At 34.2% G+C, this 12,016-nt stretch overlaps 2 protein-coding genes across 4 annotated transcripts in view; one reads left to right on the top strand and one right to left on the bottom strand.

The window, feature by feature from the left end:
• LOC107653856 (alpha-catulin-like) overlaps positions 1-8,761 on the top strand; it is a 63,275-nt gene extending 54,514 nt beyond the window's left edge. For 2 of the 3 annotated variants that reach the window (XM_016440713.1, XM_016440711.1), the window contains exons 11-19: positions 523-673; positions 1,536-1,573; positions 1,667-1,717; positions 2,689-2,843; positions 3,099-3,147; positions 5,043-5,099; positions 6,168-6,287; positions 6,943-7,026; positions 8,034-8,761. In XM_016440713.1, coding sequence (XP_016296199.1) covers positions 523-673; positions 1,536-1,573; positions 1,667-1,717; positions 2,689-2,843; positions 3,099-3,147; positions 5,043-5,099; positions 6,168-6,287; positions 6,943-7,026; positions 8,034-8,198 — 870 coding nt within the window. In that variant the 3' untranslated portion in view covers positions 8,199-8,761. The remainder of the gene's footprint in view (positions 1-522; positions 674-1,535; positions 1,574-1,666; positions 1,718-2,688; positions 2,844-3,098; positions 3,148-5,042; positions 5,100-6,167; positions 6,288-6,942; positions 7,027-8,033) is intronic. The other variant, XM_016440714.1, reaches the window with a different exon arrangement.
• A 685-nt stretch (positions 8,762-9,446) lies between these two features.
• Positions 9,447-11,890, bottom strand: abitram (actin binding transcription modulator). The gene is made up of 6 exons (XM_016440657.1): positions 11,718-11,890; positions 11,524-11,575; positions 10,860-10,989; positions 10,651-10,727; positions 10,494-10,563; positions 9,447-10,388 (listed from the first exon to the last, which is right to left on the bottom strand). Exons 1-6 carry the CDS (start codon positions 11,782-11,784, stop codon positions 10,254-10,256), a joined length of 531 nt encoding a protein of 176 aa, XP_016296143.1. The 5' UTR covers positions 11,785-11,890; the 3' UTR covers positions 9,447-10,253.
• Between the last annotated feature and the right edge of the window lie 126 nt (positions 11,891-12,016).

Here is a 12,016-nt window from a genome sequence, read left to right as displayed (position 1 = left end):
TATTATATATATTAGCGTTTGATTTTTTACGTTTTTGAAAGAAGTCTCTTATGCTCATCATGGCTGCATTACAATAATATAATAAAAAAGTTATAAATAAATAAGTAATAAAATAACGGTTTTCTATTTGAATATATATAATTTGTTTGTTTCTATTCGAATACAATGCAATTTATTCCTGTGATGGCAAAGATGTGATAATATTTTTTTTTCAGGATTCTTCTTCAGGATTTTTTTCCTGATGAATATATTATAACAGCATTTATTTGAAAAATAAATATTTATTAAGATTATAATGTATTGTTACATCTATTAATGTACTGTTATATTTGATAATACATTAATACATTTTTGATAATACATTTGATTATCCATTTGATAATCCATCCTTCCAAAATAAAAGTATTGATAAAAAAAAATAAAAAATCACACTGACCCTAAACCTTGGAACTGTCTTATATTTAAAACTGAGTTAAAAATTAATAACCGTTTTATAAACGTTTTCTCTCAATTTCTTCTCAGATCATCTCAGCAGCACAGACCCTTGCTCTGCACCCCACCAGCAAGATTGCCAAAGAAAACCTGGATGTGTTTTGCGAGGCCTGGGAGTCCCAGCTGTGTGACATGGCCATCCTACTGAAGGAGATCAATGATGTGTTTGAGGGCCGCAGAGGTGCGTTAATCAAGCCATTCAGTCATGACATCAATTTGTAGGCCGACTTTTAGGACTACAAACTCAAACAGCTTCTTTTTCCAGCCCAAGATATGAAAGACGTTTATGTATTTTATGATATCTGCATTTACCACAGTACGTACCACAATATTGTAATATAGATTTCATGGGTGCTTTGAATACATCAGTAGCAGTTATTTTCAGGTGCACAAAATGCATTTGTTCATGCCTATAGGCAGGCCAGCGATAACAGTTTTTAAAGGTCTTTTTCCTTGTGGCCAGATTGCAATCTTTTCTAGCCACTAAAGATGTGCGGCTTTGACATTTACACTGCATCCACATCCCTCACATGAGGTAATTGAATAGAGGCTGGATAAATCTCTGTAGGCAAGGTTAAGGGTGCATTGCTGCGGCCCCAGTGAGATTACAGGTCTGTGAGAGTCCTTTCACTCATCTGTATTTGGACATAGCGCTCAAGGATGTATTTGAGCGATGGCAGCTCTTCCGGCTGAAACTGTGGTTTTCTCACGCAGTTCATAAAGATCTTTATGTGGCAACGATATTTGTCAGAGTCTGAAGGAAGGCATCAGTAACATGACAGAAACCCGGTGGCTGGGGAGATGTTTTTGTTCCAGACGAGAGGCTCCCAGTCATCATCAGTGCCAACCGAGATATTTCCCAAAACAAACTGTCATCCCCCAAGATCCTGCCTTTGTTTCTGTTCATCCACATCATTATCCACAGCCATTTTCAGGCTAGACATGTATTTGAGCCAAGTTTTATATTTTATATAGGGTCCTGTATGTAAATGATAATTATGTAGATATTTTTGGTCGTAATACTTAAAATGTCTTCATTTTAGGTGATAAGAAAACATATCTCTCTCTACCGAGACCAGGGGTGAGCCTTAAAAGCAATTTTTTTTAAATGTTATTACAAATTTCTCTTACCATATCATATCTTATCAAATTTACTGATTCATCTCTTTTCTAGAAGCATTCTGCCAGCCTGAAGACAGTCAAGGCTGCCAAACTTGACGCTGAGGTACAATTTCTCCTAATAAAACGTTATGTACGAACAAGTTGGAGTAATGAAATTTTTCATCTGTCAGTTTGACAGACTGGGTTGAATATTTTTCGTCATGTTCTATTCTTTACCTTATTTGTAAATTTTGTCCTGAAAATTATATAGATGTTTGCCATTACATTTCCATATGTAGATTACAATATTTGCATTTTCACTCCACGACCCCCAAAACCTAATTATTTTTGAGATAAAGTCTGTAATGACCTGGACTTGACAAAACATGAGCTACAATTTAAGTTTATTAGGATTTAAAGAACTAAAATGGACAACTGATCAGCCTAAGTGTGATGAAACTGGTTGATTTAGTTTGATTTATTAATTAAAATTCATTTGAAAGTCTAAACCTCAAACGATTGCATATATAACACTTTTAGAGCATGTTTAGTCTTACCAGATGATGTACAGTGTTATTTTCATATTATTTATATATACTATTATAGTATTTGTTAATATTTTAAATTAGCTTTTATTTTTATATTTTCAATTTTCATTTTAATTGAAGTATTAGTATGTTTGTTATGTGCCTTTGTCATTTTTATTAGTTTTTACTTTTTTAAATATTTCTATTTACAGTAGCTTAATTTATTTGACAAATTTTAATACCTTATTTCAATTAGTTGGCAAGGATTTTATGTTTTTCCATCTAATAATTATAATTGATTTTATTTCAGCACTTTCATATACTGAAAACAATTTTTAACAGGATTATTTTTTTAGTGTGGGAATGTTTTTAAAGCGTGGAAATGCAATATACCAGATGCATTATTATTTAGCTTTTTATAATATGGTGAGCGGTGGAAAATTCTCTGTTAACGTAACCTCTACGATACATATTTAAATGACCATTATGTAATATGTCAGTATTCATTTCGCCTAAATGTATCCTTGTGGCCATGATCTGAAGAGTCTTCTAATGTTCATTTATATAGGAGCAAACCACCATCGCTAAGCTGGGGCTGGAACTGTGTCTCCTCACCTCAGATGTGGACTCAGAGGTGGAGCGCTGGGACGAGCAGGACCACGAGATGGTTCGACTGTGTCAGATCATATCCAGCATGGCGTATTCCATGTACCTCTTCACCAGGTAACTCCCTGGAAACCTTTTCATAAAATTCATAGGCCATTTATCAGATTATCAGATTGGTTCCAGTAGTGTTTTATTACACAGGAAATTAAGGACAGCATGCTGGAAAGTTTAAGCTTTATGAAAAATATCTGTTCAGAAAAACTAAACCATGTTGTTGTTTATCTGCACTTTCTGTCAACCTACACAATCGGTTTTATGGATCTCCTGAGGATGTTTCATTAACTCTCTGCTGTTTTGTCATCTGTGATTAAGGGGGGAAGGCCTACTGAAGACAACTTTGGATCTATTCCACCAAGCTGAGGTACCAGCGTTCATTCTCTCTCATAGGTTTTTTAATTGAATCTGTTCGAGGTGCCATTAAGAGCAATGAATCCCCTGGAAAAGATGGATCAATATATTATTAAATATATAGATACTGTGATCCAGTGCAGGATGTGTGCTGTGAATGGGAAGGAAATGCTGATTAGACAGTGTGTCGTTCTATTAGTAGGGCACACTGGCCTCCATCCAAACACAACCTCTTATCTGACAGAGCAAGCTTACCTGCTCAACGTCACAGCAGAACAGCACAGCAAAGTTCCTTTAATACATCTGTGTACCTCTTTTTATGGCCTTTTTTGACTTCATGTTGCAATTCTCACAATTCTGAGTTTCCTACTAGTAAACCGTTCACGTAAAACTCACAATTACAACTTGGAAACTCATAATTTTAAGTAACATAAAGTCTCCAAGTTATCTCACTTGATCGTTGATTTCAACGAAAACAAAAGCCATTGACCATGTTACTTCATACATTACAAATTTTTTGTTTGATTTGCTGTTTTTTATGCCAATGTTACCTGATTTGATTTGTTCAAGACTGTGCAAGAGCGTAGAGAGGTGATTTAATATAACAATTAAGTATTTTGCCATGGTATTTATTTATTTTTTTACATGGATCAATTATGAAATTATGAGCATTGCCATAGTAACAAACAATTTCTGAGGATCTTAACTGCTCAGAAAAAAATCTCCTGGTAATTACGATCATTTTGACATGACACAGCATGACACTAATCGTTTCATTTGACTACTGAATGCCACTTTTGACATTTTCTTGAGGCATTTTCACTGAGACGTCAGTCCTCAATTTCATTGAAAATAAGAAATTGAAATAAGGCAGGCGAATTCTCTTAACATTTTTAAATCTCGCCTTAAAACTAATTTCTTTAGGGTAGCTTTTATGTGAATTTTTATATTCATTTTATTATTGAAGTGTTTTGAATGCATGTTATTTTCATAATTTTTAATTATGTTTTATTTGTCATGTAAAGCGCTTTGAGAAGTAACATTTAAAGGCAGCGCACTATAGAAAATAAAGATTATTATTATTGTTATTATTATTATCAGTGAGATGTTAAAGGCGCACCGAGTAATTTTTGTGAGTAGATGTCAGATAGATAGGACTTGGTATTGGACACTTGAAATAAATGGCGGGAGATGTTGCAAATATTGTAATAATCGTTCTAATTCTATGAGAATAGGAGTTATATAATGATATAACACGGAGTAATAAGTTTTATAATGATAATAACACAGAAACACAATATCATTGGAATACATTTTTTTTCAGCTGATGAATGATAAAAACATTGACAGCCAATCAGAATTAATTTGACTTTAAATAGCTTGAGCATTTAAAGTAACAGATGACAAAACTGTTGCATGTGCTAATAATAAACTGAACATTATCATTCTTGGTGTGAATGGGCCTTTATGTGGAATTAACTTAGGGTGACCATACATCCACTTTTTCATGAACATGTCCTGGCTGGGATTTTTAAATTGTCTAAAATGTCTGGGTTTTGGCTTTGTTTTTCAATTGACATGCTCTATAGGCTTCACATATTATGTGTACGTGTATTTGCATTGCTCTGACCGTTCTCTGTAGATCCCACCTTCTCACACGCCCTGAAGGACTGCACGCTATTGGTCAAACTACTTCAGCCATTACCTTCAGCAGTCTTGAAAACAATAGGGAAACAAAGCCAAAACTCATCCATTTTAGGCAATTTACTTTAATGCAAAAAAATCTTGATGCACCTTAAACTAGTTTGTGTGATTTGAATCACTATATTTCATAACCCTGCTAAATTAAAATTGTGTAACATTTACTCTGGTACAGAGTAAGGCCTTACATTATGGAATGTTTTCTAGGTGTTGTCAGACCAAGGTCTCCAGCTGTGCCACATCCTCCACTCTCTCTCCACACAGGTAACGCACCCACATGCCCACCAGGCCCTTATGTACCACAGTTTAATTAGACGCCTGTAAATAAAGGACTGTAATGACTGCCATCCATCTTATTGGGACCACAGAGACGTGGATCAGTGTTACTTAACCCTGCTCCGGCTGGGGCGGACAGGGGCCACTCATCCATAATCACAGAGCCTGACACTTGTGGTACACTGCACAGTTTGATTAATAATCTCAAACATGCCTGACCCACAATGCATTTCCCCAGCTGTAAGCAGAGTATAGCTAAATCAAATTGCTTGCGTCCATTTATTTATCCATCAGTTCAAATTCAGCAATTACCTCACTTTGGCAAACCTGTAATGTAGTTTTGCGTGAAAGTCTCAATTAGGGCTATTAGATTGTTAAATTTGTCCTTGCCACAGGAAGTCCTGAAAGGATCGTAGAAAGGAAAGCAATGCTATGTGCATAAAAAAACAAAATGCCACAATATAATAGTATGTGTATGTGTATGTGTGTATATATATATATATATATATATATATATATATATATGTATATTCTGTAATTTATGATTTTTTAAAATATTTTATTCTCAGAGTAATTTCAGGTTAAAAATAACTGTTTTCTATTTTAATATATTTTAAAATGTAATTTATTCCTGTGATGGCAAATCTGAATTTTCGCCATCATTAATTCAGTCTTCATTGTCAGATGAAAGCATATGCTGATTTAGTGCTCAAGAAACTTGTCTTATTATTATCAATGTTGAAAACAGCTTTTGCTGCTTAAGAAACATTTGATATATAGGTATATAATGAAAAACTAACTTTTGAAGCAAAATAAAGCCAGTATACAAGTGTAGTCTATCAGCTTGTTTTCCTTGAATTAAAAAAATTGTCAAGTGTCCTATTCAGCCTATGTCATGTTTATACTTTTCCATTTTTAAAGAACATAATAAAAAATGTTGTCTAATGTAGAAAACGAGTCTTCAAGCAAAAGAGCTGCTGTGTTAGTTTGTTTAGAGTTCTCATCTCTCAAGTGTTCTGCTTTAAATGCTAAGGCCACATGTTGTGTCTGTTATAGCTGCTGGATGAAGACAGAATCCTTATTCTATCTGAGACAGAGAAGCTGTCAGACGCATGTCAACAACTGCAGGTCTGTGCCAAGACTCCGGTTCAGGGCAAGAGTGCCATCTTTCAGAAGGTAATGCAGTATAACAGCTACAGACTCTTCTTGTACATCAGTGAATGGAGCAGATAAGACATGAGTAGGGTTTTTGTTTGTTTTTGTTTTGTAATGCACTTTAATTCATAATTTAGAATCTGAGGATTCAAATGATATAGATTCACCTGAATTTAGACATTTAAAGAGAACAATATAAACTAAAGTTTAAAGTCACAGGTTACTGCCACATGTGATTAGATAATAGATCTGTTGCTCCTGCAAAGACTCTGACCTCACTCTATTTCCTGACTCCATTTAACCTGATAAAATGGCATGCTGTCCAGGGTCATCCTTCTGTTTTGATAAAGCAAAGGTCACAGCCAGAGGCAGGTTTAAATAGGTTTATAGAGGCTATGTTTGTGTCGTGCTGTGGAACCAAGAAAACTATTTTTCTCCAGAAAAACAAGCTTAATCAGGATCTCCCAGCTTGTCTTCTGGAGCCCTCGCATATTATTTCACAACAACCAATTATATGTGAACCAGTCTATAATGTATAGATTGTTGTCGCTGCAAAATGATAGCTTTACTGAAATGTGGGCCCAAACAAGCAGCCACAAGGTGTACTTGTTAACAAAACGGTATTTTGGGTAGTTTGGTCAGCTAATGATCCATCTGTTTTTCTTGTCTTGTTCAGGTTGACTCATCAATACAGAATACAAAAGGCATCTTGACAGTGGTGGTCTATTTACTGCCCATCTGTAATAAGCTCATCAGAAAGGTAGGTAGCAACATGACGATCTAGATTAACTTTTTAATTTGATCCATATCGGTTGATGTTATATATTTAATTGTGTTTGCTCATTAGTTGTATTTTTATATTTAGATTACATTCAAGCCGTCATCTAACACTTACTTAATTTTTAAAAACTATATAATGATTTGATAACATTTTTAAATGTCAGTGTTAGCAAATCTCAAAAGGAATATCCATTTTTCATACTGTACATTATAATGAGACAATAATTATCAGCTTGCCATTGAGACAATAATCATCAGCTTATCAGTATCAGCCTGAATTTTATTATCAGTTGTGGCTGGTTAGGACAAAATCTCAGATTTACATGTAAAGGATCGCATTGTGATAAGGAACAGGGTTACTATAGTTAACTTTGTTAAACTAAAGTTAAAGTTAAACTAAAGCCATAAAAAAAACTTTAGATGCTGAAAATAAAATATAAAAAAACTTAAACGTTTTATTTCAGCTTATATTTCAGTTGTCACATTTCTCATTTTCATTTAATTTAACTTGATATACTAAAATAACTCAACTTAAAACTGAAATAAAATTAACAAAAAGTATATATAAAAAAAAATACATAAACACAACAAAATTCCTCAAATTTTAACCAAAATTAAAATGAAAACAGAAAATATATAAACAAAAACTAATTTAAATATAAATAAAAAATGAAGTAAAATAAAAATAATAGTATCTCCATGTTAAAATAACACTGGTTAGGACAGTGTTATGCTATTATGTCATTGTTACGGATGCACTGTTATTAAAATTCTAGCTGATTAAATTGTTACAATATTGAATGTTAATAATCAATTTAAAAAGCTTTAAATAAATGTTTCTTTTTAACTGATATATTGTGCATCCTAACTTATTATTTAATCAATGTTCTGGTGTGATTTATGTTCTGTTCCATCATTTAAAAAATGTGCATGATCAAGCTTTAGAGCATGTTTATATTAAACTCTATCTTCTACCTTTAATTCCAGTGTAAATCAGAACGCAGCTGTGTAGCTTCACCTCAGCACTGGAGGGAGAAGCAGTCGAACACGACCGTCAGCGAGGAAACTCTGAATGGCAAAGGCTCCAACGGCTTTGGGGTCAAATCCCTTGAGCAGCACATGGCCAATCTAACATTCCTGGAGAGCAAATAGCGCTTCTGCCTGTTCTCTCACACAGTGCAATGCACTCGCTCACAACGTGCCATTCTTTGTGCTTCTGCCCATTCGTTTTGTGGTGTACAATAGCATTACCAGCCGCATTCCAGACACCAAAAAATATTGAAGAAAAAACCCTTTATTGATTGCATGTGTTTGATCATTATGCGACTCTTTCAAGTGTAATGGCTGGTAAATAAGCTACGGTTTTAACTGAAACAATATTCAGCTGCGTTTCTCATGATTAGCCAACATTGAGGTGTACATGATAAAAGTTTTGATGCAAAAAAAACCAAACTGTAACACTGTATTTAACAAAACTGCCTCATGTACAATGCCAAATATATCCAGTTTTAATCATCTTTCTACACTGGTCTTGCCACAGGGCAGTCTGCTCAATGCTGAAGGAAATTCAGTGACTTTGGATATTAGTATGAGAAATCAGCATTTTGATTCTGTTTGAGAGTTTACAGCAGGGAATGTTACTTTCCAAAGAGGCATTTCTGATGGACGATAATGAAAAAGACAGTTCCTTTTAAAGGGATAGTTCACCCAAAAATGAAAATTCTGTTATCGTTTGCTTACCCTCATGTCATTCCAAGCCAGTATGACTTCTGTGAAACAAAAATAAGTGATTTTGAAGTCTCAAAAAACTCCTTTGTTGTTGTAGACCCACTGACTTTCATTGTATGGACAAAAAAGTTGAAACATATTTCAAAACAGCATCTTTTATGTTCCATAGAAGATCATACAGTTTTGGAATGACATGAGGGCAAGTAATTAATGACAGGATTTTCATTTTCGGGCGAACTGTCTCTTTAAATGTACTTTCGTAGGAGTGACAGCCTTGTAATATTATTGACTGCCTTGTAGGTCACTGTGATTTGTATTTTTACTTCAGTCCTAACAATGTAAGTCAAGCTTTGGTACATTAACCTAAAAGGTTACAGTAAAACGGTATATAAATCAATAGTTTAAGCTGTCGTGTACTGAAGAGCAACTTTTTAGTATGGCACAGATTAAAAGGCTCTTCAGTATTGGGTTTCTATTCACACACCAATTCTAGTTGATATTTTGCTAAAATGTTCCTCTGATTTATACTACAGTCAGTCAAACCATAAGCTTTAGAGATGATTGTGCAGCTATGACCTAAAGTTGTATTAGTGTTGGACCATTGAATGATTGTGAAATCAGATCAAATGAAATCTAAATATACATTATTTTTCTTAAAATAATTATGTCCGAGTGATTTATTTATGCACAAAACATGACATGCTTATTCAGTTTTACACATTTCTCCAAACTAACGACGTATTGTCTTCAATCAACACATTTATTAAAAGCACATACTAACATCAAAACTATTTAAATGTTTTCTGTTGGTTATATGTTCAGCTATATTGAAAATACATGTTTACATACACCAGTGTATGCAAGTTTTGGGTCAGTAAGTTTTTATTTTTATTTTTTAAACGTTATGTATATGAAAATGTTTGTCATGTTATCTGTGCAATCTGTTTGGAAAAATTACAAAATGTTCAGATGGCAGTTAATTGTTTTGAGAGCACTGACCTTAGTTTGTGTAAAATAAATTGACTGAATAAAAACATAACTAACATAAGAGCCAGTTGAAAATGCTCAGAAGGGAGCTGTTCCTTTATTTAGCATTTACTCAAACTATAATGATCTCCAAAAAGTTAGGGCTATAAGCAGTTTTACAGCAACCGGAAGGGAAATAATGTGTCTGCGAGGACACAGACCAGCTAATTCTCAAATTAAAACAGTTTTAATGAAACCATAAACTAAACAATACCCAGGACACATATATCTCATGAATAGTGGTCAAACAAAATGCACTCCAGTGAAATCCAAGACTGTTCTGGATCCAGCAGACAAGTCTTCATTCCTTCAAGTCGTCATTTTCTCAAGATGTTTTTTTTTTTTAATGTAAGTGGCACACAGCCATGATGCCACTGACGTTTTTAACCTGCTTGAAGCAATTATTCTTCAAAAGAGACTCAGCAGTCAGTAGCTTCAAAGTGCAGGTTGATCTCAGCAAGGCTCTTCTTGTTGGTTTCTTTTCGTGAGAACCTCCTCATATTGTTCTCTGGTCAGAAGGCCTTCAGTGACACTCTTACTCTCTTCAAATTTAGGTAATATAACTGCAATGTATCCCTCTGTGGAAGGCTGTGCCAAAAAAAAAGAACGCACAATTCACACATGTGGTCTTAAATTTGGAAAAGGTTAAAAGGAGATTTTCCATTTTATTTTTTAAGCTGTACTGTAAGTCACCTTTTCTAATAACAGATCTGGCTTGTTCAGAATGGCTTCATTTACTTCGAGGAGACGTCCTCTGATACAGCTGGGGAAATATGGGTTGAATTGACATAATTTTAAGATTATAGAAACTGAATGTTATGTATATCCAGCGGCTGTCTGTGTAACTGACCTGAATATAGTGTACTCCTGTTCATCTGTGCACGTTATTCTACACAGTGGCGCAAACTCTGTCAGGAACTGACCACCCTACAGAATAAATTATCCTTACTGATGATCAGGGAAAGTGTGAATCAAGATATACAAGTAATTAATCACAATCATTAGTGTATTGATTGATGCACTGACAGTGTGAAAATCATTCAAGGCAAAAGTACTCACTCGCTTTGACTTTCCAGACACCTTGTTCTTCAGACGGCTGCATCCATCACTGATCTGGTAGTTTATGTTTTTGATTTTTCGTCCGTTCTGAAGGATAGGATGAGACTCAGCAAGTGTGATGACGCATATCCTTATAAGAAGAAAGCAGAGTTTAGAGATGAGTATAGAGGGGCGTTTCTCCAACTATTAACACTTTTGACCCTGTGGACTTTCAGAAAAAAAAGAACAGTGGAAATACGGACATCGTGAACATTTGCAACATGGTGTCATTTCAACCTACATCTCAGATTATGTATTCAGCTGACTGTGTACAATTGTGTAGCAGCTGTAAAAATGTATAAAGACCATTTCATAAAATAAATACACATGACTGGTTTAGATAATAGTGGTTTAAAATGTGTAGTAGTATCTTTATAGTTTTTAAGATTGAAATCTGAATCTGGGATTTATGTACTGATTAAAATCTAGACATAAAATGCATTTGAAGTGTAGAAAAAAATACAAAAGTTTCTAATATAGTGATATTCATGTAAAAAGAAAAACGTTGTTGTCTGCTAATTGAAATAAGTTGACCTTGCAAAAGTGTACGTAGTTGAAGAAACACTTAAAAAAAATTACACAGTAATACGAATATATAGATCGAGAATATAATATATCTATCTACCTGTTGGAGTGCTGTAGAATGCAGTGATCCTCACATGATTTTCCCTTTAGATCTACATCAGCATTTACAACAAACCAATCAATCTCATTAATCAATCAGTCAATTAATCTTAAAAATGTATATATTAAAAAACGCTAATCTGAATATGCATTGAGTTGAAGTAAGAACAAACAATACTGATCAGAACATATTACCAGTTCTATACCAGCGGGTGAAATAACGATCGATCACTGATGGGGCTTTCTTTTCACTGTCTTCCATGTCAACAACCACCAATTATGTCAAAAAGAAGAAGAAAAAAAAAACTTTAGAGAGGCTGATACAGTCTGGTCATATCTAAACAGTGACGTTTGAAGCCGGACGACAAATTAAGTTACACAAAAATATTGTCCGCTCTGCATTTGCATCCGGTTACTCTATGTTGCGGTATCTGCCGGTGTTTTGCATAACTGTGTCTTGCTTAATTTACGTTATCTGATAATAAATGCTAACT

Source organism: Sinocyclocheilus anshuiensis, unplaced genomic scaffold, assembly GCF_001515605.1.
Source record: "Sinocyclocheilus anshuiensis isolate Anshui unplaced genomic scaffold, SAMN03320099.WGS_v1.1 scaffold223, whole genome shotgun sequence".
NCBI lineage: Eukaryota > Metazoa > Chordata > Actinopteri > Cypriniformes > Cyprinidae > Sinocyclocheilus > Sinocyclocheilus anshuiensis.
This window is presented reverse-complemented; position numbering and strand designations above follow the sequence as displayed.